Source organism: Thunnus thynnus, chromosome 23, assembly GCF_963924715.1.
Source record: "Thunnus thynnus chromosome 23, fThuThy2.1, whole genome shotgun sequence".
NCBI lineage: Eukaryota > Metazoa > Chordata > Actinopteri > Scombriformes > Scombridae > Thunnus > Thunnus thynnus.
Window position 1 is genome coordinate 2,149,895 of NC_089539.1, and position 26,883 is coordinate 2,176,777.

General features: G+C 39.7%; 1 protein-coding gene across 1 annotated transcript; it reads left to right on the top strand.

The window, feature by feature from the left end:
- gys2 (glycogen synthase 2) lies at nt 1-25,797 on the top strand. The gene is made up of 16 exons (XM_067581922.1): nt 1-250; nt 3,619-3,800; nt 6,286-6,477; nt 9,352-9,537; nt 13,658-13,802; nt 14,063-14,180; nt 14,379-14,499; nt 14,679-14,785; nt 16,112-16,171; nt 16,319-16,397; nt 22,487-22,600; nt 22,937-23,063; nt 23,148-23,243; nt 23,387-23,550; nt 23,999-24,079; nt 25,399-25,797. Exons 1-16 carry the CDS (start codon nt 127-129, stop codon nt 25,615-25,617), a joined length of 2,115 nt encoding a protein of 704 aa, XP_067438023.1. The 5' UTR covers nt 1-126; the 3' UTR covers nt 25,618-25,797.
- Nucleotides 25,798-26,883: the final 1,086 nt, after the last annotated feature.

Here is a 26,883-nt window from a genome sequence, read left to right on the forward strand (position 1 = left end):
TTATCTTGTCCTGCTGCGTCCTGGAGGACGGTCCCCACTGAGCCCAGGACCTCCACCTGCAGGCCTGTTTGAAGGATTTCTCCTCAGACTCTCAGCGCTGTGTGTTGGACCTCCAGACATTTCAAGATGCCGCTGTCACGTTCCTTGTCTATGACATCCTTAAGCGGAGTGCTGCCGGCGTGGGAGGAGGATGAGCTGCCTGTGGAGGACCTGCTGCTCTTTGAGGTGGCCTGGGAGGTCACCAATAAAGGTCAGATCACAAGTGTAAACATGCAAGTATTGTATTTTTACATTTTATGATACACCCAGAGCCTGATAATTCCAACTGTTTGAATAATTCTTCATTTTGGATCACAATGGCCATAATGAGGTAAAAAGTAAACCCTGCATGTTTGCTCTGTAGTGTTGCCTAATACCAACAGTCATTAACTCCAAGCAGAACATTTTATTAAAAGTAATAATTGAAATGAATCCACGAATGCTTGGCTGTATTTGTTCATATTTTGTGTGACTCTTTGCCCCTCAAAGAGCAAATATTGCAATCCAGTGAGAGCTCCCTCTGAAGAGTTAAACATTAATCTGCAGATAAGTGGCTCTCATTATAGACTGTTTTAGCCTACTGAGGCTCAGACTGAGGCTGTCTGGCTATAATAGAGTTAAATGCACCAACACAAGCATATTAGAAATAAGCTCAAAAAAAAGCAAGTGTTGGTGAGTGACAGTGTGTCACCTGTTATGTGTTTGCACCACATGCCAGTGATTTTAGAATGAAGCTTTTCAAATCAATCATGATTACTATGAGAGCATCCACTGTCCCTGTAAACAGAGAGGATTACTGGAATTAATGACAACAATCATGATTGTAGGCTGCCTAGATGGTGGAATACTGAGAAATGTAAATACTTGGGTCACCATGGGGCATCCCAGTATCATACTGGTTGAAACGCACACCACTTAACATCTGTGGTTCAATACTGGCCACAGGCCTTTATTGCACGTTTCCTATCTCTCTGCATGTTCAGCTGTCAAAGAAAGACAAAAATGTCCCCCCCCCCCCCCCCCCCAAAAAAAAACCAACCATGACAATGTGATGTCTTCCACTGCCGATGAAGTTAGAGGATTTTTTTCTAAAACTACAGCTTCCAAGGTCAAGAATGAACTTTTACGCTTAATTATTCAGATTCTTGAACTGGCTGTTATTTCTATTGTCAACAAATACCATGAAAAGACCCAAACCAACAATGTGTTAGTCTCTCCCGCGGTTGTTGTCTCTCAGTCTACTTTGATTGTGGCTCTCAGCTCCAGGTTCATTGGTTCCCACTGAAGACATAAATCTCTAAAAACAGCTCACAAATATATAGTTTCATTTTTTTTAAAAACAGCTGGTCACTGGAGTTTTTAACAAATGTTACTCAAACAAGAGGAAATATTGCATTTGTTGGGGACTATTTTCAGCGGTGGATGAATCCACATTTGGTGCTCTAGTGAGTAATTCTGGCAGCAGGACGGTGTGTGTGGGATTGAATCCAAAACAAATGTGTCACCCAGTACAGCTGTGTGGCTCACTGATGTGTTTTAATAGTTTCTGGACAACAGTGGAGCTCTATAATACAGAGGAATGAGATATGTCAGGTTTTGATACACACACAATACTTGTTAGTAGATCAGTCCTTTGCTGGTTTGGGTCTGTACACAAGATTTGTTGGCCTGAGGGAAATGCTGACTGTCACCTGACTTATCCTTAAAGTCAAAGTATTATACTACAATGTGAAAGTAAATGTCCTGCATTCAAATCTTACGTGAGTTATTGCATAAGTTACTTTTCACCACTGGTTTTCTCATCAGATATTCTACATGATGTCTAAAAATCTTAACAAAAGCTAAAATGTGGACATTATTAACCTCACCTTTGTTTGTGCATACGTATGAGAAGTTCAACTCCAAAAATCCTTTGCACTTTGAAAAAATACCTCCAGTTGTTCAGCATGGGACTCATTCTGTTCATCTTTTTGTCAACCAAGGGCACAGATTAGAGGTTAAACAGTGCAACAAACTGTGTAACTTTGGCTTGTCAGTTTATGTATTACAACACCGCAATGATAAATAGTCATTTCAACCTTAATTACACCTGCAAACATGCAGGTGATGTCCAGTCTGTCAACAGAGCTTGACAGAAAGCAGAGAGTTTGATCACGTTTGTGATTCTCAGTCAGGATCTCTGTATGAGTTGGTTGTAATACAGTACCTACTCATGTTGTCAAACAGTTCATAGGTTATCAGACATCCTGCTGCTCTTATATTACTGACGCTCTATGATGCAGTTTAGACGTCATTTTGGGCTCAGTAATTGTTGATGGTTGTTCGTATCAGTGTTTGTCTTGTTGGTGCCAAACACTGTGAGAGACTGGGGAAAACATTTGCACGTGTTTTCATATGTCACAACATAATAACAGATCCTGTCCATGTGACAAAGTGCACAGAATAGCCAAGTATCCTAACCTCATTAACCTTAAATCTGTATGAACTTACCCCGAGACATTTTCACTGGTTTATTATAGTGTTTGTGAGTTGGTGGTTTAAAATTTGAAACTGAGGAGCACAATATAAATTCTGATAAAGTATGATAAGTGTGCATCATCATTTTACATGTGCATCTTATATTTTAAATGAAAAATGAAAAGATGCTGAACTATTAGGGATAATCAAGTATCAACACTAAAGAGAACATTTGATATTGAATTAACAAATGGATTTCATGAGATGGCATTTGAAAATATGTCAGTTTCTTTTTTTAATTTTAATAAGATTGCTCTTAATCTGAATCTGGACTTTTTTTTTTTTTTTACTTTTCAAGCCACAAAATTAAAATATGAATTGAAAACAACAGTCTGAGGTGCAGCTTTCTGCTTCTTAATAATAATTTTAAAATCGTTTTACTTTTTTTTTTTTTTAGAGCTTTCACAGTTCATTGTAGAATGGTCACTAGTCATTGATTATTGGTCCTGACTGCTGAAGTCATGTAACCTTTGACCTTTGCTAGTATGATGAGGTAAAATAGCAGGTGGATACTTCTCACTGGCTCTCAGTCGAGTTCCCAGATTGCAAATCTCGTTTATAATAAAATTTGATGAATTAAGTGACTTCTGCACATCCTTTTTATGAAAATGTATCTGAATTTCTATTTTAGCTTCTGTATTTTGGTTCTTGATTTGTTTGTTAGCTCATGAGCATAAATCTACTCATAAAAAACAAATTTATGAGAATATGTTTATTTTTCTATGTGTGTATACATCTAATCCAGGACTTGTAACACAAAGTTGAAGTGATATTTATATGGATATTATGTCACTACTACCATTAATGAAAATATTAGGCACATACAGTGCACAGTTTACAGTATACATCAATTATACAATTCACAAATGACAGAAACGACACAGTTCATCTATAGACAAATGTGCTCGCACCATCACCTTTATCTGAGGAAGACCAGTAGTTTGGAATGTTGTCATGTCCATGCAGCATTAACAAGATAACAGACTGTTCCCCAGCAGCTGCCAAAAATATCTGGCTGATTTTCAGAGCCATCTTTGCTTTTCACTGTTTGTGTACCTGCAGTTGGAGGAATCTACACAGTGATCCAGACCAAGGCCAAGATCACAGTGGATGAATGGGGGGAGAACTACTACATGATGGGGCCATACTTTGAACACAACTTCAAGACCCAGGTGGAGGCCTGCGAACCGCCCAACCCAGCCATCAGGAAGGCCATGGACGCTCTCATCCACAACGGCTGCCAGGTGCGAGGAAAGGGAGAGGGGAGGGTGGGGGGAGTTCTATCCCCTAGATAGGGGATGTTCTATCCCCTAGGATAGAACATGAGTTTTATGTATTTTATTCATATATATTTTTTATTACTGTTGGAAGAAGTGGAGTGTAGCACTGAGGAAACCAAAACCATCAATCAGTTGACAAATCAGGGGACAATGGATAGAAATTCTCATTATGTTAATAGATTACTGTTGACATACTAAAGTGAGAAAGAAAGAGTAGGTATTAATGTCATGTCAGGAATCTGACTGTGATATGTTAACATTATTAGAGTTGGCTCATGCAGAAATATGTAGATGTTTGCATCTGACAGCCAGTTTGACAAAAAACAGCATCATATTTCATTGAGATCAGGTCCTGTTCTGCTTTCAGAGACACTGATTGGATACATGGCTCTGAAATGCATTTTTCTGTGTATCTAGATTCCAGTTAATTTGGTGCCATATAAATTCTTGTAAGTGTAAAGTATTAACTGATTAAACTCAGGAACTTCGCCATGTTTTAATAGGGAGCATTCATGCATTAAATCATCATGATGTGCTTTGTGCCCTTAGTATTACCACAAAATGTTATATTTTTATATTGTCTTAAAAATTGCTGACAAGTTATGTCTGGAAGGGGTTGTTCATTATTTGTAGGCTTGGTGGTTTGATCCCTGGCTCCCTCTCCACATGTTGAAGTGTTGAGCTCCAAATTGCTCCCAATGTGTATGCACGATGGAAAATTTGACAAAGGCATAAATTGTGGGGCAAAATGTAATTTGGAATTCAGTACAAGTTTAAATCTTCACTGTTCACTACTACAACAAGTATTACAGCTACTACTAGTCTACTGCTTATCACTACCACCATCACTACTGCCAGTAAGTTTTGTCATAATACTGACCCAGCAGAGTTGGAACCTTCCAGATCCAGCTGTATGCTACAGTCAACATAAACCCCATTAACTACACACAGTTGATCTCCAGTTAACTAATTATGTGACTAAAACCAACTGGCTGCACCAATTATGATAAATTTTATCATTTAAAAATGATTTAGATATCATTTTGTGTATTATATTTGTGATTAATTTAGATCATGTTGGTTTTCGCTTTGACATCTACCTTTTTACATATTGTAAAACAATAAAACACAACATTTTTCCAGGAGGGTGAATACTTTTTATAGACTCTTTATTCTGACAATATTTCTGCATATTTGGATGTGTATGTGGTGTTCTTTGCACATATGTAAATATATTACATTTCCATATGGCTTGATGACCTCACAGAAGTAAAAAATAACTTTCCCTTTTCCATCACTTTCACTGCTGACTATGCTGTCTGTCACTGTGCTGAATGTTTACTACACTCACTGAAGGGACTGATGCAGTCTATCCACCAACCTTTGGCCACTAGATGGTGATCATATGCCACAAATCCAAATGATCCAGGTGGTGCGACATACTGTATAGTCCAATATATCCAATGCTGAAAGCCATACCATTTAATTCATGTGCTTTGGACGGCTGATCAGTCTTCTTAAGCTGTCAACAATGCTTGACCACATAAAGATTACCTGAAGATTAATTCTAATTCTTTTTCTCAGAGATACTGAGTATGTTGAGCTCAATTGCAGGGAAATGATGCACTACAAATTTAGACTTTTTTTTTGTTTCATACAGTACTGCAGCCACAATAATACCTCTTGGGTTTAAATGTTCACATGTTATGGGTTCAATATAACTACATACATGTAAAAGAAGCAAACAATCCATGTGATATTGTTGCACTATGTGAGCAAAATAGTTTTCTAAGTTCAAAGTTACATAGGGGGGCATTTAAGGAAAAAGTCAGATGAGTGCCTTTATTAAACACAGTATTGACTTTTTAGACCTGATCCAAAAAGAATGGCTAAACAATGGCTTAGTCCTACTGTATATAGGATTTTTTTCTCTTACTTAAAGCTGCATTATTATTTTTATATTTTTTTGCCACTTGAGGGCTTCAGAACAAGCTGAAAATCAGGAATTGAAAAAAAACTATAGTTGATATAGTTGTTGTTGGCTGTAAAACCAAAACAATGAACTAAAAAAAAGCAAAAAAGCTGTATAGAGCTAAAGGGAACTGCAGAGTTGGTGTTATGTGGATTCATCAATACAAGTGACACTTTTCACATTGCACATAGTCATTTGATCCATTGTTAATGTTAAAAATAGTCATTATTGCAGCTTTAAGTAAAGATGCTAACAACTTTTGGTACCATTGTTACTGGCCAGAAAAGTACATTTTATTCATCAGCAGCTGTGTCTGCCAAAGTGCCTGCTGTCTTTTTAATGACAATGTGTTTTGTTGTATTTAACAGAGGAAATACATTTTGAAAATTGATTCCATAAGGCCTCAATAAAAAAATATTGCACAGATTGGAGTGTGCAGGTGATTTCCTATCATCATTGAATCTTGTCTTGCTGTAGGTTCATTTTGGCCGCTGGCTGATCGAGGGCAGTCCCTATGTGATCCTGTTTGACATCAGCTCTGCAGCCTGGAATCTGGACCGCTGGAAGGGAGACCTGTGGCATACCTGCAACATCGGCCTGCCATACGATGACCGAGAGGCCAACGACTCACTCATCCTGGGCTCCCTGATCGCCTGGTTCTTCAAAGAGGTCAGCTGATGTTCGGCACAGTGCTCATCACTTCTCAATGCACTTAGTTTTTTTTTCATGTGAAGTGCGGTGCATGTGTAGTGAGCAGCAGTTTTCTGGATCTATAGAATTGCATTCTCTAGATCTTTTTTTTAACCTTTCTTTATTCAGGGAAGTCTCACTGAGAGGAAGCCTCTCTTTTGCAGGAATTCATTTTTGCCTTTCTCATTGCTTTAATGTCTGTTGGTAAGCATCACAGACATAGATCATAGACTGCAGCTCACAGTACAAACTTTGCAGCCTGTGTGGAAAGCACAACTTTTATTTCTTATGTCCTAAGAAAATGTATTCTGTGATAATATATCAATGTTGTGTTTACAGATTTTTCTGCCCCCAAGTGGCCAAAAATCAATTAATGCAGGTTTAAAGGTGCTATATACAACATTCTCAGTCACTAGATGTCGCACTGGAGCACCAGCATCTCAGACCAAAACAAATGGGCGTGTGGGCCACACCTCCCCCCTCCATTTGTATTCTCAGCAAGGTGTTGTGAAACACACAGAAAGCAGCCCCTGAATACACAACGAGATAAACAACAGAATAAAGTTACCCTTTTTTTGCACAATCTCAAGTGACAAGGTGAGTACACTAGGCAAGCCAGTAGATCTTGGCTTTTATTTCACTGGTTGGAATATTGCTTTTTACAGTGTAGAGTTATTTTAGTAACATTAGTAATGTGTTCAGCTTGGTAAAGAGCCATTTCTTCAATCTGCTGAGTGACCTAAATCCATGTAACTTAATTAGGAGCTTGCTAGCTATGCTGCTAACACTAGCTACCTAAAACAGCAAGTAAAATGTGCTTTAGGTAGTTAAAGTTTGATGGTTTCAATTGAATTATTGAGACACCGCTAGCAAATGGCTATGACTACAGTATATTTCTTTGGGGTGTTTTTTTTTAATGCTAATATGAAAATATGGCCAAGATGTAGTAATTCCTACAGTGTAGTATTTTTGTTGTTGTTACAAATTTGAACCCCCCTTGAATCAGTGCAGTCAAATTTTGATCTCGCTGCTGAGGCCAGCAGCAGCCAGTGGCAGCCATATCGGGGGAGAGGGAGAAGGGGACAAGGTGGTATAAACTGCAGGAAGATGCCCACAGACTTGTAGAGGAAGTGCTGTGGCCAGGAGCCAGCCCTTTGCACCTGCCGACTGCCATCGTTCTCCTTGTACTGCCTTGATGCAGGGTTTTTGCATATTCACAGGAACTGATACTGGTTCTATTCCTGTACACTAGCATACTTTTCTGAGATCTGTGGCAATCCTTCATTTCCTACACACACACACACACACACACAGACACACAATATCCACAATTCTGTCATTTCGTGGAGCCTTTTTTTAACTAATGTGTTATTTATTACAATTCATTACTGTATTATTTTCTTTGCATCAAAAGTCAATAAAGTTTATTTTCAGAAAAAAAATGTGTTGATCAATTACCTTTACAAATACTCTAAATTTTGTGAAATACCACATATACAATGAGTTTTCTGCTTAGTTGTAAAAAAGTAGATCAATTTACATTTCACTCGTTATGTACAATTACAGGGACAATGAGTGTGTTCTTGTTCTTGTTGTAACCACCTAGACTAGAAAGGAACAACTGTGCAAGTTACATTAGGCAAATCAATTCTAAACAGAAATTAGAGCTATAGTGGACATCAGTAGTGATAAAGTAGCAGCTGGTGGTGATGTGCTTATGTGAAATACTGCAATTAGTACAATATGATAAACTTTGGTAAGTCTGTAAACTGTGTAGTGCATAATGGAGGTGTGTGTGTGTGTGTGTGTATGTGTGTGTGTGTGTGTGTGTGTGTGTGTGTGTGTGTGTGTGTGTGTGTGTGTGTGTAATGGGTCGGTTGGGGGATTATTGCTCACAGTAATCAGTTCTGTTCAGTCTTTGGCAGTGGGGGTAAACAGAGGTTACAGCTCTTGAATAGACGGCCAGTGTAAATGTCCTTCTGAGGTGGTGGCATAGTCCCAGTGATATGTTGCGTTGCCTTTCCCGCAGACCCCTCTGGTCTTCCACAACACAGCTGCTGTACTACACAACCAATAGCCCACGCTAGCATTATAAAAATCCATTGAATGGATGATATGCTGAAGTAAACCAACTAGTGATTGCCACATTTACAGAACAAATTCAGAATATTGGTAGCAGTTAGTTAGCTATCATGTCTACTCTAGCCGGTCACTAATGAAAACAGACATGTTACATTATGGCTCATCAAGTACTCATCAAGTTACTTACGCATCAAGGAGAAGAAAAGCAAGCTCCAAGTCAAGTTGGAACCCTTTAGCAGCTCGTACGACTCTCCATCTCGGAAAAGCCAGACCAATGTTGACTCTGGTCTTATCTCTATCTTTGTCAGAGGCCTTTTTAGCCGAAGAACGTAATTTCTTCGGTGGAGGAAATTCTGGAAGATCGCCCTCAGCTGAATGCTTCGAACTGCACTCTGCCATCTCGCTTCTACAATGCTGTGTGGGAGGTTACTCTCTCAGTCTCTTTATAAATGTGGGGAGGGCCAACAGTTTCACAGAGAGGGACTCACATGCACTAACATGCACATGCGGCTGGCCTGGCTACCAAAACAAAGAACAAAGATGCTCAGATTACAACACACACAGAATGTGACTTCATTCTCTGCTCAGGACGCCAATTACTCTAATATAGCTTTATATAGCAAAGAGTTGTTTGCTGCTATGTTGATGCTCAAAATCTCATATATATAACACCTTTAAATATGTAGTTCACCTGGTGCAGCTTTAACTTTTACTTACAATTTCAATCAACTAAAGTAAATGTCACACATCCTCATTTTGTTTGTTTTCCAGTTAACAGATCATCTCGGAGACAAGCCAAATGTCATTGGTCATTTCCATGAGTGGCAAGCAGGTCCAGGGCTTATTCTGTGTCGCTCCCGCAAGATTCCCATGGCAACAGTCTTCACTACACATGCCACCCTGCTGGGACGATACCTCTGCGCTGGGAAAGAGGACTTTTACAACAACCTGGACAAGGTGAGAGGTCAGGAGGGTTGGCCATGCAGCATATAGATGATTGCACTAAAACTAGACTGTAACAAACATGGATGTAACACAGGCACTCAATTATAGCTTTATGATTACAAAATACAAAATAGCTGACACACACACAAAGAATGGGCCTGTAGTACTGCAGCATACTGATAGAGCACTGGTTGCTACAATAAAGCTGTCACATGTGGTCTTTTGTGGGTCACTGTAGTAGATATATACTTGATGGTGACAGAATACATTGATAACTAATAGAAAGTAGGTGGAAGTCTGAAGGGACCCAACACCTCATTGTTGCCACCTAAGGCCCCAATGCACTGAAAGCGATAATTGATAATTGACAACATTTGATGTGCATCAATTGATCCTGTGGCACACTGCAGACATCAGATTTGAAATGCCAACATCAGAGAACCAACACAGATTTGTCCTGTTGTTCTTTGTATTAACTGCTGCATTAGTTGGATATAATGAATGAATGAAAAGGAGAAATGAAGAACGAAGAAACGAAGAGTGTCTGTTTCCACAGTAAATCATCTATTGAGTGTTTGATGGTTATTTATTTGTGCTTTATTATGTAACTGCCACGAAACAATCAGAAAATAACATTTTATTACTCTAATTCACCGGCTTTGTTCTTGCTACTGCTCCCTATCCTTGCTCGACCACCACCACGCTCTCTCTCTCTCTCTCTCTCTCTCTCTCTCTTGCTGGTGCTCTCAGAAAAATATGCTTTGGTTGCTTGGTCCTCCGTTGATGCTCCAAAATTGAAACAAGGTCAGAGTAGGGGCGTCAGGGCAGTTTGGGCTTTAGAATTGGCCATGGGTTTCTGAAATGACATTTTGAAGTTTAGAAATTTAATGCAGCCGAAATTTCTTGTCCCTTGCTGCTGCCTTGTTGCAACAAAAGCTGACTCTAATGACAAGGCTGAGACTCCACTTAGTATACAAGCTTGCTTTTCTTTCAACCATAAAATCTCCTTGATGGCACAAAAAATTCAAAATAACAGACAAGACAAACATTCAAAGGACTGGAATTATCAACTTAGATCCAATACTTGTATAATAAAAAGGCTTTGAGTATGGTGGGAGCAGCTGGGCACAGGCCCAGGGGCCGAAAATTTTAGGAGCCCTTAATCCAGACCCTCTGTGATATGACTGTTGAGACACTTAAAGGCTACTATAAATTGTGTAAACCAATTCAAATATGTTTGATGTAGCTTTTAACATTGTTTTACATGTCTGTGCCCAGGAGCCCATTTTCTCATCATTTTAAAATGGACTTTCAAAAAAGTATTAAGCTTCAAACTGACTAGTTTGTTTGAAATATTGTCTGACCACATCTAAAGGCAAAAGTGTTTACACAGTACATGTTCTGAAGGGCCATATTCAAAGGTTGTGATTGACAAGTGGCTACCATGGCGACAACGTTGGTTAGGTAACGTAACCTCAGATTCGCAGAGCATAGGCTTAGCCATAGCCATTGCTATTTCAGTGTGTTTTCAGTTCATGAAAGTTAATTGTAACATTTTGGTTGCCTAAAAAAGTCTTGTTCAGCATTTGGTTGTACTAAAAGACCCTCTAAGGAGTCGGATGTTCAGTTTTTCTGGTAAGTACATTTTGTTTTAATGATTTTAAGCCTTCACTAGTGAAAACTAGCATTAGCTTTTCTCACAGTTAACTATAGACTATAAATGCACCATACTAACCAAGCTAGCAGCTAGCATTACAGTTAGCTCCATCCTCTAAAACAAATATGCTCACTTCTTGCTCCAAAAATCCAAGATGGCAATGGTCACTTTAGTACACAACACACCCCTGTGATGTTGTCACCGTAACAGCATGCTACAAGACACACACAAGACAGCCCTGACCCCTAATCCTAACCCTAACCATCTCACTGCTCATGCCTAAACCTAACCAAGTGGGTGTGTCATGATTTCTACAGTCTTTGGTGGCAACCAAGCCCCCAGGAAGTACGCCAGGCTTTGACTGAAGTCAGTTGGCTGCATTTGGAATCACACACTAATGTACTGCCTTTTCAGTACACTGTTTATGTAAAGCCCAACTAGGGACAAGAGTTGAAAATAAGCTATAAATAGCTATAAACTCTCTGTACAGCACATCAGTTGCATGCTCTGTATTGGAACTATGTTAAATTGCATTGTCCTTATCAAATAAAATAAAAATAAAAAAAATAAAAAAAACATCCAGTCTCAGAGAGCCAGCAGCCCCTTCACATCTCTGAAAACATCACAGCAAATTTCCAAACAGGTGTTATTTGGATAAACTGACAACATATTGGGAATCTAAATGGTTACTTTCTCGCCTGAAAAAAATATTCAAACTTAATACAGTGACATATTTAACAGTCCTACACCAAAAATTACAACAGCTTAATCTCCGCCATTGCTGCCAATTGGTGCGAAATGCATTTTGGGATACTAAGCTTGATAGATGCAAGAAGCAGATACAGAGGCTATGACAAAGAGACATATTTGTTGCCTGATGGCAGTTAAGCAACAACTAGCATTTTGAGTTAAGTCTTAGGCTAAGATTCATATAAATATCCCTGCAGGTCTATGTAGAAGAGGGTGTTATTGCTCACTGCACGTTTCAGAGGAGCTGTGCACACGTTCCTAATCTCAACAACCCATCACACTGATATTAGTGTCAATTAAACTGATTCAGCCCCTGTTGGGTTGTGTGTTCCTAATTAAAAAGAAAAGATACATATATGTTCTATACATGTACAAAAGAAAGAGCCATGCCAGCATCTCTGAACAACCCCCCAATGCACACTCCTCCCTGCGCAGCCTGGAGAAGCATTTTCAAGCCTTAAGATGCCAGAAAATATTGCTCATGTGATCTGACCACATGTTGTCAACACATATGAAACCCTGTGGGATTTTCCACATATCTGTGGTTATCTATTAGGGCAAAATATTAAAATCACCAAAAACATGGTTGCAGCGTTTTACACACACACACACACACACAGCTTTTACCTCATCTACGCACACACATATACACCATCTTTTGGATTAATTTTCAGATTCAAAGGTTCAGGCCTTTTACAGCCACTTAGAGCATCATTAGTGATGTTGGGTTGCATGTGGAAGGGTCAGTGTGATGTTTGTAATTGGCTCTCCTCTGCTCACATCCTAAAGGTCAACATGGACCTAAAGGCCACTCACTGGCTAAAATGGATAATTGACAGACAAGGTGTTTGTAACCCTCAGCCTGAGCAGGAAGTGTAGAGCTACTTAATCTATTGTATCGATGGAATCATGTCAATATGCATTTTCAGCTTTGTTGACTGTGACACACTGTACAGCCAGGATAGAAGACACAAAGCAGATAGCTGTAGTCTATCCTATGAATGTATTACTCATACAAACAACACAGTGATTAGACTAGACTGTTACTTAATGATGATGATTCAAAAACTATCAGCATCAATATTTCAGTCATTTTTGGCCTTTAACTAAATGTAACTAAACGACTGAGATACACAAGACCCAGAGTAAACTGGAGCCAGAAACTGGTATACCAAAAATACAACAAATGGGAATTCCTCCTTTGATTAAAATGGAGCATTTTAAACCTTTGGGCCATTTTAATCCCTTTGGATTTTCTTCCAAACCCTAACCGATATGTTATTTCCACAAAACAGTTTAATTACCTTGTGAGAAATTCTTAAAATGACATCTACTCCATATGTAAAGTTGAACTGCTGGAAACAAGTTGTCTCCCACTTCACTGTAAAGTCCATTCTCAGTTTCCACATCACACACTTGTGTAAGTTGAATATTGGACCATGATTGGCTCCAAATTATTTGTGATGTCACAAATCACCCCCATAGGTACATGTCTTAAACTGCGATTTAAGGTGAGCTCAGAGAAACTTTCGGTAGATGAATGTGAAAACAAACTCTGCACATACATCATTCTACTCAGTGAGGAGAAAACATCTGACTGAAGGAACAAGAAGAAAAACACATTTTTGAATGGAGGGGACTTTTACTTTTTTGTGAATTAACTTTATTCTCATAAAAAATGGGAATGTATGGGTGTGTGTGTGTGTGTGTGTGTGTTTGTTGTAGTTCGACATTGACAAGGAGGCGGGTGAGAGACAGATCTACCATCGCTACTGCCTGGAGAGAGCGGCGGTCCACTGTGCTCATGTCTTCACCACAGTGTCCCAGATCACTGCTGTGGAAGCCAATCACATGCTGCACAGGAAGCCAGGTAGAGAAGAGAAGCTGTTCACTGTACTTCAATACTGCACTGTCTCCACAGAGATGTGGTTTTGTTTAAGGATAGTGATGTCGGTCAGTCTGTCCATCTGTCCAAGACATGGTCCAGAGTGAGATATTTACTGAACAGACTGACATCCCCACAGGATGAATCCAAAGTTTTTGTCTTTCTTTAGCAGCACCATCAGAAACTTACCAATAATCTAACTGCCCAGCCATTAAACCTCTCCTATTGGTGTGTTGATGGTACAGATGTGGTGACTCCCAATGGGTTGAATGTGAAGAAGTTCTCGGCCATGCATGAGTTTCAGAACCTGCACTCCACCAGCAAGGTCCGCATCCAGGAGTTTGTCAGAGGACACTTCTATGGGTGGGTTTGGTTTACTGATGTAGTTCTGATCCATCCAATGTGCTGCAGAGGTAGCGCTGTTTTTGTTTCAGTTAGGGGCCATCAGATTGTAATTTTCTCAATACTGGCGTAGGGTGTTCACATATTGTCTGAAACTTCTTATGAACAGCAGTGTTATTCCTCCTTTAAACCTGATTCTTATCCTTGTTCTTGTGGCAGTCATCTGGACTTCAATCTGGAGAAAACCCTTTTCTTCTTCATCGCCGGACGCTACGAGTTCTCCAACAAGGGGGCTGATATTTTCCTTGAATCACTGTCCAGACTTAACTACCTGCTGCGGGTGAGGTCCTTAGGCCCTCTGCATCCAACACTACTCTACTAAATGTGTTTTAGTCAAGATTACTAAAAGAGAAAGACATGATTACAACCTTGTAAAGAGAGAGGAAATGTATATGTTCTTCAGCATGTGTTTCTGTTTCTTTTTTCTATTCTCTCTTTTCTTCCTCACTCTCTTTACAGGTCCACAGAAATGATGTGACAGTGGTCGTTTTCTTCATCATGCCAGCTCAAACCAACAACTTCAATGTGGAGTCACTGAAGGGGCAGGCAGTACGCAAACAGCTCTGGTATGTTCTGCTGCGTTTATACAACAGTCCAACACTAAGATAATTAGAAAATGCTGTACATGCAGTTTATCCACATTTTACATCATATATAAAGCATTTGACTAACACTGTAATCCAGATTCATGTACAAGGATTAAAAGATACTCATTTAGCATTGCACTATAACATTGTTGGACTTGTGATGGACTTGTAACTCCACAACTCCAGATTTTTTACTCTTCAAACTTGTAGTCTTTAGCCCCAACTTACGCTGACTCAAGTGACATCACTTGAGGCAATTACTAGATTTCACACAGCTCCCTCTGGAGACACAAAATACTTGGTACTACTTTTTCACACATGCCGTAATACTCCCAAACACCTGGAGACACACTTGATGCATAAAATTGGTGGAGTTTCCCTTTAAGGACCTTGCTGTGTGAGTGTGATCTTTCTCTTTTCCTACCCAGAATTATTCTGTCGATCTGGGGATCAAACTGGAAACCTTTCAGTCACCCGAGTGCTTCTAAAAAAATTAGGACCTCACACAGGATGGTCTCTCAAACTCAAGGCTAGAATTAGAAAGTCATATACATTTATATGTCTGCAGGAGTGGTTACCCTTGCTTTGACAGTGCAGAGGAGATGCATGTGGTCATAGCATGTGCTGGTGGAAAACTAAGTATGCCCTCAAATCCACATGTGAGAACTTTCTACAAACATTTGAATGCACCAAAAGTGCAAAAACGTGAGGCCAGAGGCTCTACAAGCTGGTGGTATGCTGTGGGAAAGCAAACCAGGGTCGCATGCACTTGTTGGGACATCTCCCAAATTTTGTGATGACCAATTTCAAATAAAAAAGACTTCCAAAAAGCCAACAACAACATCCTTTTTTCAACATAATTTAATTTCTCCTGGAAAGAGAGACACTGTCAATGTCATGAATTTAAACTTTGAATTAACACTGAGGATTTAGTGTTGTGATCCTTTGCTTACAGGAAAGTCTCTCTGAACACTAGGCCAGCCTGCCATCCTGTTCTAAAACCTTTGTGCTGAAAGGAATTCACGTGCAATTTTCATTATGGCTGCCTGGTGATTTTATGGCTTATAACTCATTTGACTTTAATTCAGGAAACCAGTGTTTGTGTCCTGCCACAGATCTGCAGGAAACACATTTTCTCTTACCCCAACTAAGTGTTTTAAGTGCCAAACCTTAGCCATAGTTTATTTGCCATAACGACAATCTTGACCTCATCTTAACCATACTGTAGTTGGCTTGTGCAGATATTCCAGAGAGTGAGAAGTTGGGTTGGGTCGAACATTTCTAAAGCAGATTTATCTTTCTCAGGGATACAGCTCACACTGTGAAGGAGAAGTTTGGAGAAAAGCTGTATGATGCTCTGTTAAAGTAAGTATATGGACACTGTAGAGAACCCACAGATTTATTGATTTTGATGAGAGATGATATTGATGTGAAAGTGCCCTGTACATAAACACTGGTTCTCTGTGATAAATGGAGAATGTATGTCTGCTGAGTGTTGTTCTCTGTCCTCAGAGGGCAGATCCCTGATATGAACACCATTCTGGACCGAGACGACTTTACCATTATGAAGAGAGCCATCTACGCCACTCAGGTACTGAAACCTTCTTCTTCCTCTGTTTACATCTACTGGCATCTACAATCTACAAGCGTATTGATCCGTGTGTCTTCCTATAATCTAGACCCTGTTTTATTGAGCTTAGTCTTTGAAGTAGTCTTCCATCATCAGCTGGTAGAAAAACATTTTGTTCAGGCACTCTTGTCTCTCAACCATCTGCATTTCCATTTTCCTGCCAAAGCTGTATTTCTAAATAATACACACAGTCCTGTTGAAAGCTCCAATTGAACTGAAAACAAAACCCTAGCTGTGAACAGTCAATGCTGTTTGGTGACACAAGAGGATGCAGGGCCCGGCCTGAGTGAAGTGACACAAAGGGAGATGCGCTGGGCAGACACTGTGCATTTTTATTAATCTTGTATGCTGTGTTAACTCACACTATATGTTTTAATATTCATTACTGCAGAGCCAGAACCTGCGACTTTTATGCTAACACTGCATGCATCACCTGAGCAGCCACGACGTCGAGCTCACACTGAACGTAAGCACAGAACCCTCTGTCAGTTTGTCCAGTGACAATTCCAACAAGACGACGTGTCCCCGAAAATGTTGACAATAAAGAGAAAGGCACTGTTACTTCCTGCAATTCTACTGTGAACAAAAAGTAAGAAGAAAAAAGAAAAATATGGAGCTAAATATGGATTTGTCTGTTCTGCTGAAGTTCAGTTTTATATCACAGCAGTCTCAGTCAAGACTACAGTTTTAGCTACATCATGTAAAATACACTCCAATTATATTAAGACAAGCTCACTAAAAAGCATGTTTTGACAGGAGCCATGTAGGAGATAAGACTGTAGAACTGCTCAAACTGCAGCCAAGCAACATGTCTGACCTATCAGAAATCCAACCAGCCAAACTGTTGATTGTGCAGACAATTAATCAGTCATCATGACCTCAAACTGCACATCAAATGAAAATTGATCAGTAAGAATTTTTTCCTAACTCTAAAATTCATCTGGGATGTCCAATTCAGGGTTAAAACCAGTGGCAACTGCCAGGTCTTGAGGCTGAAGCCACTGTGGAAGTACCTTAAAGTACAATTATTGTTTCATTAATAAGATTTGAAGACTTATAGAAGCTTCTATGTCTGCTGTGTGGATGTTGATTGACAGCTGTGATTGACAGTTGGTTCACCTGCCACTCTCCATGGCTCCAGGACTCACACTGAGTTGGACTATTATCACAATATTTTAACTTTTAAGTTTTAAGTTTTATGATACTTGATTATGATACCTGCTCTGTTGGCACAATTTAGCTAAAGTAGTTAATGTTAGCCCAAGTGTGCACTGCTCAGTGTTCCCAGTAAGCTAGTATTAGCTTGGGTTCGAGGTAGCGGGGAGTGTTTCCAGAGTGTGAAAGGCAACACCCTGCACTCCTTATTTGGAAGGTCTTGGCTAAGCAGCAACTCTGGGCTTCAAACCGGCTCCAATGTAAACCAATGGGTGACGTCACACCTTGCTACATCTGTCTTTATATACAGTCTGCGGGTTAAAATCTGGCTTAATCTGTACAGTGTCTGTCTGGTTTGAGGTCTGCATGATTTCTAAGGTGTGGACAACCAAAACCACTGTTCATATTTACGCAAGGCTTAGTGCTCATTAATTCCCTCAGACGTAGACATAGCAACAGATGATTTCTCCAGTATTACATGTGCTGTGACACATTTGCAGTTTGTTAGACGTGTGTGAGGTGAGGTTAAAGAGAAATTTTGGTATTTTTCAACCTGGGCCCTATTTTCCCATCATTTTGTGTCTAAGTGACTAATGGGGACAACGATTTTTGAAATTGGTCCAGTATTGAGCGAGAGCGCTGCAGCTGGCAGCCACAAAACAGGCTGCAATGTAATCCTTTGGGGCAACAGAGTCTTTCAATGTATGTCCACTAAAAGTGCTTGTTTTGCCACTGACAGGCTCAGATTGTTATGATAAATGTCTGACAACATTAGGGAACGTTAGGGTGACCATATTTTCAACCCCCCAAACCGGAACCCTTAACTGTACGCACACATGTGAAACACCACAGGCGTTTTCATCAAGATGGGGGATAATTATTTCAGCACTTAGCACACCTACCAAGCGCACCTTTCAACACCATGAACAGAACCTCAGCAGACGAAAAATTATGTTATGTCTCCCAAAATCCACCAAAGTTTTTGTCAGTGTGCACAAGTGCAGGCTGCTGGCTAAATGGCTGACTGTGACACATTCTTTGCCAGTTTTTTCAAACAAAACAAGGTACAAATCTCTTTGTGGTCTATAAATAACTTTATAGGCTATAACATAAAAATAACTTTAACTTACATCTTCACAATGCTATTCCACAAGCTGGTCGTGAGTTTACAAAGATTAAAACATCAAAACATTAAATCACAATTGCACCTTGTTAATGACAAAAATCGAGAAAGAGCCTTTAAAGAAAGTTACCTTAAAGAAGATTGCCAGGTATTTTACGCTTTGCAGTCTTTCTTCTTAGTTAGAGTTTCTTTTCTGGAGCTTTCAATTTTCAGGGAAACCACCACTTATGTTTGGCCGTCTTAATATGATCTTTTATATTTTTATATCAGTATTTCCACCGTGCGCGACTGAAAATGTACTCTTGCATGGTGTGCAGAATGCAGCATTTTCATTGCCGGGTACTTTATGAAGGAAGGAGTAAACCTCCTGGAGCTCTTTAGAAAAGACTGATTCTCTCTTCAGCATGATAGCTAACTGTTAGCATACTGACAAGTTCTGTCAGAAAGAGTGTCATTCAACATCAGTGTTGAATTCAGACACATGGTGCATTGTTTATGTCTGTATATTGGGTTAGGTAATAATGAGTGGGACAGAACATGATAAACGTCTATGTAAGTGCTTAAAACAAGTATAATATTATAATTATTATTTTAATTGTGGTGAAAACGGCAAGTTTCATGAGTTGAAGAGGGGAGTGCCAGGAGGAGTTTGTTGTGTTGGAGTACAGAAACTGTAGTTTAGTGTTACCTAAAAAATTGAAGGCAGTCATAGTGTAGCACTCAGCTATTCACATGAAAAGTGACAAAAAATAATTGTGTCATGAGTGCTAAAAACCCTGGCTCCTATCTCACCTCTACACAGCTGACCAATCACTACATGAAGTGGATGTGAAGCTTATCCGTGAGTCACCCCACCTTATCTGTTGTTGGAAGGGGGAGGGGGTTTTACAGCCACCTTAAAAACCATTAGCCTGTACTGTTGATTTATACTGAACAGTAGCAGTTAAAAACAGAATCCTCATCAATGTCAGTGAGGTCACTGTGTCAATGCAGCGGGGGTGCCAACACCGAGAGAAAGAAACGCAACCTGACTCAACTTTTATGGCAAATTCCAATGCCATCCAGCACTACAACGGCCAATCAGATACATTCAAGCTCATATTCCTGGTGGATTATCTGTAACATGAACAGGGTATTTCTATACTGTTTACCTTGAAAGATTTGAGACAGAGGATAAAATAAATGTTGCTGTGATCAAAACAAGAAAGGTTTTATGTGTAAGGTGAATGCAACTTCTTTTGTAGTGGTCAAAGCATTTAAAAATTACATCTTACAAACTTAACAGCAGTGTATTCAGAAAGAGCGTTGCAGTTACTTTGGATAACTGAATCACTGTGAACAGTTTTCATTGGAACAAGTTTCTACCAAAGAAATAGAACCAAGAAATATTCATCTGCCATCAGGAATTCCTTGAGAAAAGTATTAACTTTAGAGATTTTTAACTGTTGTAGTTTTGTGTAACTTCAGATGCCAGAACAATTATAGATCAGGTTGGTTTTCTGTGTCTTTAAGGTTTTAAACTGCTCCAACATCATACAGTAGCAGTGTAAAAATAGCCAAGGAAGATGAATCTCCAGCAGCGCACACTCATATGCTCAGCTTTGTTTTTATGAATGGATAAGGCATTTCCCCACGTAGAAATCAATGTGAGTGATGGCCCCTGCTGCTGATGAATTAGAAAAAGAAGCATGAGGGGGATTCCCCTGAGCAAAAAAAGCATGAATGAGCATCAGAGCTGTAACCAAGCCCAGCGTGGGTTAATTACCTTCCTCCACTCCAGACCGTGGGTCAATAGAGTGGCTGTGTCGAGGTGATGTATGTTACAGCAGAACATTACAAGCAAAGTGCCTATAAAAAGGTCTTTCTCAATTAAATGAATTTACGCTGATGTCAATATGTCCATGGTGGGAAATGGAGTGCGAGTGGTATTGACCACAAGCATGTGGGGAGTGATGGAACGGAGACCCATTCTGAACAGTGATTGGAGGAAGTGCTGTTGTGATTATTTCTCTCTTTGTCATTTCTCATTTGCACCCCCTCACCCCCATTTACCCTCCACGCCCAATTTTCAATTACAGCATTGTTTATTTCACAAAGTTTCATGACCAGTAGAGTAGGATATTACTCTGCAAAGTTGCTCCTCCTTCAGCCAAGAATGCTCTGTTTGCAGGTTAAAGTCAGTCATGTCACTCTTTTTAAAGGGTCAGTGCTCACTACTGGTGCTAACTATCTATCAATGCAGATACTTTTGGTTTTATTCGTCCAGGTATTGAGATATCTGTCTGAAATTTCTGCCTCCACCCCAATAAAATGGAGGTGAATGGAGCTCTCAAAGCATTGAAAAATAATAAGTTAAAGAGGAGATGGCAAGGTGGAGAAGAACTCAACTCTTATATCCTGACATGCTCCGACTGACTTTGGTAATCTCTTCTACTTTGTGCAAATCAGTGAAGACTCTATGATCTTAAAAATAGTCATAACAGCCAAATCAGGGTTACAATCCAGTTTTTAAACCATAATGTGCGAGCTGTGAGAGCACATCTCTAAAGTCTGAATTAGAGACTCCAGTCAGGTCACTTTTGTATTTGTTTGTGTAGACAAAAAGTGGTTCAACCTTTTTTTGTCTGACATACTCTCATAGCTCAATCATATGAGCTAAAGTTCAACCTTACACTATCAAGAGTGGATTTCTTTCGTACAAGACATAATGATCCTCCATGTTTAGACTTAGACTAATTTTTCAGTAGATTTGGTCAAGTTTGCATTCATACTAACCCCCTGGGGAGGCAGAGGTTGGATCTAGCTGCCTTTTAGCTCTCTGATCTGTTGAGTTACACCTGACTCAGATTGGTTTGAGGTGGGTCTTGTGCAATGTGCATACTAGTTTTTTGGTTTTTGTGTCACTAAATATCAGCATCAAAGCAAAGTGTTATAAACTTTACTCTCTGTGCATCACATTTCTTCAAATTCAGCTGACCTGCTGACTAAAATACGTTATGAGTAACAATGGCAATTAATCATAATTAATTAATTGGAAGTATGCCAATTGAACACTGTTTTTTCCATAATATTAGTGCTTCTTAAGTCGGGGACCTTCTTGTGAATTAACAGACTCTCTCAAGGAAATGATGGAAAACTAGGAAGCTGTAAAATAATAATTGGTTTTGTGTTGTGTTGGGAGACTGTAATCAAATATCATTAGCCCAAGGTTTAGACGATGCCTGTGCTGGTCAATACTTCTCAGAATCCCACTCTGAAAGGTTACCAGTCACGGACCGCTGACTCAAACACTCATTATGTCATTTCTCCTCACTCCGTTGCTTTTGGCATGTGTGTTTGAATGTGCGTGACATAAAGTATGCAGAATGTAAACATTTACATTTATGGGGATTCAGTGAACACTCTCACCCTCACAGAGAAACCACACTGACTTCACACATGAATTCTCTGTCTGTTTGCTGTTTGAAGCATGTCTCAGTCTTTAATCCTGATGCAACAAGCATTAGATTGATTTATTGATTAATTGAATAACATTATTATTAATTGATTTGCAGTGTGGGCACAAGAACACAAAGCAACATCAAAGTAAAGAACAATTCAAATTGGTCATATCCTATAACCCACAACCCATATATAAATCAAATCAGGATCATTCATGGTGATGTAAATCTGTTATAAGGTTTGGAAAAGTGACATAGCAACCACAGACTGTCTCACTTTATGTCTGTACATTTAATAGTTTGAAACAAATAATGCACACTTCCCACTGCAGAGACACAGCCTCCCTCCAGTGACCACTCACAACATGCTGGACGACTCAACCGATCCCATCCTGAGCAACGTCAGACGCATCGGCCTCTTCAACTCCAGGAACGACCGCGTGAAGGTAGACCGCACATCCTGTATGCTTCCTTTATGTTGTGTTCTTCTTCTGTTGTCAGTTTGAGGGAATTTCCTAGTCACAGAAAACCAAACCTCTGTCTGACTACCAGATCTTACCATCATAATAATGTAACCAGCTGTGTTTTTGATGTTTTGGTTTTGTAATGTCACTTGAGTCAGTGTCAGTTGAGGCTGAAGACTACAAGTCTAAATCCATAGCAAGTGTTAGATCAGAACATCTTCATTGTCTTATTTTCATTTACAGTTAGTAAATGGGAAATAATTCACCTCCAGAATGTGATATGTCTACTCATGATCTCCCTGTCTGTCCTCCTCGCAGGTTATCTTCCACCCCGAGTTCCTGTCCTCCACCAGTCCTCTGCTGCCAATGGACTATGAGGACTTTGTCCGTGGCTGTAATCTTGGAGTGTTTCCCTCCTACTATGAGCCCTGGGGATACACACCTGGTAACCTGTTACCATAGACTTCCATAGACTGTCAGTCTGTCAGCTCTATCAGCTTTTACCATCCATTATGTTCTGCTTCCCCAGGTGAATGTACTGTAATGGGCATTCCCAGTGTGACCACCAACCTGTCAGGTTTCGGTTGCTTCATGGAGGAGCATATCTCAGACCCTGCTGCGTATGGTGCGCACACAGACACACACACACACACACACACACACACACACACACACACACACACAAAGACGTATACATATTTCTCCTTCATTTCTTTTGTGCCTCTGCCTGTCTATGTCTGTTCTGTTCTCACTCTCTCTCATATTCAGGTATCTACATCGTGGACCGGCGGTTCCGTTCGCCCGAGGAGTCTTGTAACCAGCTGACGCAGTTCATGTTCAGTTTCTGCCAGCAGTCTCGGCGCCAGCGCATCATCCAGCGCAACAGAACTGAGAGGCTGTCTGACCTGTTGGACTGGAGATACCTGGGACGGGTCTGTTTCTGCCGCACTAAATCACCGTCTGATAGGAGGGATGATTGGACAGGAAAATTCAGTTTCTCACTACTGTTTGGCATCATTTAGGAAAACATTTCACTCACTGGCTTCACTGTAGAGATTGTGAAAATGGGGGATTTGCTAGATACAGCTTTAATGATGTCCACTTAAGCTTAAAAGGAAATTTCAGGCTGGTTTTGAATGGCTCCTAATTTACCTGACAAGAAAACAATGTCATTGTGCATGGTATTAATGCATGCACTCCAATTCACATGATGGAGTTAGAGAGAGATCTAAAAGCACAGCAGGCTGGGATGCACACTATGATAGAGACAGAGCTGTTGTTAAGAGCACTTATGCTGAGAGCATCACAGATTTTATGTGATTCATTGATTTTTTTTTTTACTGTTGATGATGGTTATCTCTGCTGACTTCTTACTGACAGTTCTACATACACGCCCGGCACCTCGCACTCAGCAGAGCTTTCCCTGAGAAGTTCACCGTGGACCCCCTGGCCCCTCCGAAGGTGAGGAAAACAAGACCTTTAATGACACAATCCTCTAAATCTGTCATTTGAATATTTGCATCAAAATACACATAGTGACTGACTCATTGGATAAATGCACCAATCTTATTTCATAGTTTATGAGACATTATCGAAGATGTTAAAATGTTAAAATGATCTACGTTATTATTATTTTACAAAATTGCTGTATCTGCTCCAAATCAATAAATAATCACTTAATCTATGGCCCATGACCTTAATTCACAAAATTCCATTTTGAAATATGAAATATGTTGCTATCTATCAATCTAACAGAACCAAACAGCTTCCATGTAAAGGCAATGAGTGAATGAATGAAACTATAATGAATGAATAATACATTAATGTGTTACATGCAGACAAATTAATGAAACAACAGATCAGAAACAGGAAGAACAGCTGATAATACTGCAGATATGTGCTGATATCAGCCAGCACAACGTACCTGGTTGATTTATTTTATGTTGTATGTTTTCTGTATGCAAAGTTGAGTTGTTATGCCTGATTTCTCAGTAGCATCACAAGCTGAGAATCAGCTTTTTGTAAAACACTTTGGTTCTCAGTGAAACACTAAAACACATGGAACACAACATTCCTTTTACACATTCATAGTCATGACAATCCCTCACATGTTCTGACTGACACACAGAGTGGACCCTGTTGAATCTGACCCACATTTGTCAGGCTTTAATTGACAGCCTAACATTTGGATGAATGACAAGACATCATTTTGAAGTGTGCTGATGCTGATCACTGCAGTGTTACATCAAACACCTTCCTCCTTTTACTCTCCCTGCTCTGACTAAAGGATTATGTGTGATACACAATTTTTTTATTTGATACAATTTGGATTATGCGGTCACATTAAGATTCAATTTTAGATCTTTTATGTATTGAAATGTATTCAAACAGTAGTAATTATCTAATAAAATGCATTTACTGGAGAAAATAACAGGAACTATGAGGGAGGAAGATTAAGAAAGAAAGACAGGACCAAAGAACCAAAACCAGAACTAAAAAAAAGGAAGGAAGGAAGGAAAGAGGAGAATAAGGAAAGAAAGGGGGAATGGACTTGAGTAAGGTAGGAATGGAAGAACTGAAGAAGTGATAGATGTAATAAGGAAAGGAAAAAAAGGGAACAAGACAAAAGGGATAAATGAAAAAGGGAAGAAAAGAAGGAGGAAGGAAAGAAAAGATGTGAGAAAGGAAGAGGGGAGGAAAGACAGGAAGAGAGCAAATGAAACCAGCTCATAAATTTAAAAACTCACACATCAATAACTTGGACTCCTTTGTGACCACAGACGGAGGGTTTCCGCTACCCCCGGCCTCACTCGGTGCCTCCCTCTCCCTCTACCTCCGTCCACTCCACCCCCCACCACAGCGATGTGGAGGAAGATGATGACGAGCCCTACGATGAAGACGAGGAGGCTGAGAGGGACCGGCTTAACATCAAGGCTCCGTTTGTCCTGGGCGCCGTGCCGGAGGGCAAGAAGAAGCAACCAGGAGAGTCAGGAAACTGAGACTTTCACTATCTGATATACACCAGTGAAGAAGAAGTTCAGCTCCACTCTCATACTCTCATCACCTGCCATACTCACACTTACACTGCTACACATCCAAACCCTAAAACTCCTCATCACCTAAACTCAAGCTTTCTTTCAAGTTTGTGGATTTGTGACGAAATAAAGTCCTTAAAAGTGTTTTGAACATTGATGACTTTGTTTGTATTTTATTGAAATATATTCTAAGGGATGGAGTGATGTCATATAGCAGCAGATTTAACATGAATGATGTCGCCCCAATTCCTTCTCTTTCACCAAACATCTTTTAACCCTTTCAGCTCTGAATTGTTTCTACTTCAAAAAGTTGACCGTGCTCATACAGTACTTACCTCACCCTGCTCTCCCTTCTCACATATAGAAATTAGACTAAATTATATTTTTATGTCAAGTTTTTCTAAAACCTACAGAACATATATTGTATGTTTGTCTGCCATCATATAGCCTGAGAGGTTGAGTCACATCATTTGGAAGCTCTCACATGTAATAGACATGGTTGTAAATGACCTATGACATCATTTGATGTCCTGCTTACATGTTCCTCAGCTGCTCAAAACTTTATGGATTAGTTTCTATCATTTACTATGCAGAATTCAGATTTTTAAACAATGCATTTTCATCTGCTGAAATCATCTGTGTGGACTCTGAGGGTCACGTCATTGAAAAGTCTTCAGATTTTATGTCCAAAGGAATTTGGAAACTTTTTGATTGTGAGGGTTTTGCTGAAGCTTCACTGTGTACGAGACAAGAACAATTTCAGTCTTCAGATATGTGCTCTATTAATCTAATCTATTGATGATTATGCACCAAAGGTCAGATGAATTGATTTGACCACTAAATTGTTCAATATGTGTTATTTATAACGTAACATATTGCTACTGCTGGATGAAAAGCTCGTATCTTTTGGATCAAAGAACCTCTCGTCATTTTTATATTTATCTGACAGATAGTCATAAGACTGAGAAACACAGAAGGTTTTTAGAGCTGAAACTAAAACATGACAACTCCCAAAAACTGTTCCATGACACGTCATTATCTTGTGTTGGACAGAGAGAAAAAAAAGTCTTGGATTTGTTCAAAATGAATTATTGGGATTTAATCCTTTGCAAACATATTGGTTAAGAGCTTTCTCTGGAGCAAAATATACTGTATGTGTGGTAAATATGTGGAGGCTCAAACAGCCTCCACCCTTATGATTTCAGGCTTTCCAGCAGATGTTGGAACCTG

What these genes read in the sequence shown, in the direction of transcription:
- gys2 (XM_067581922.1), top strand. Translation starts at nt 127, where the DNA reads ATGCCGCTGTCACGTTCCTTGTCTATGACATCCTTAAGCGGAGTGCTG. An exon ending in TCATCCACAACGGCTGCCAG is followed by an intron (nt 3,801 to 6,285) that starts GTGCGAGGAAAG and finishes GTCTTGCTGTAG; the next exon opens with GTTCATTTTGGCCGCTGGCT. An exon ending in CTCAGACCCTGCTGCGTATG is followed by an intron (nt 23,244 to 23,386) that starts GTGCGCACACAG and finishes TCTCATATTCAG; the next exon opens with GTATCTACATCGTGGACCGG.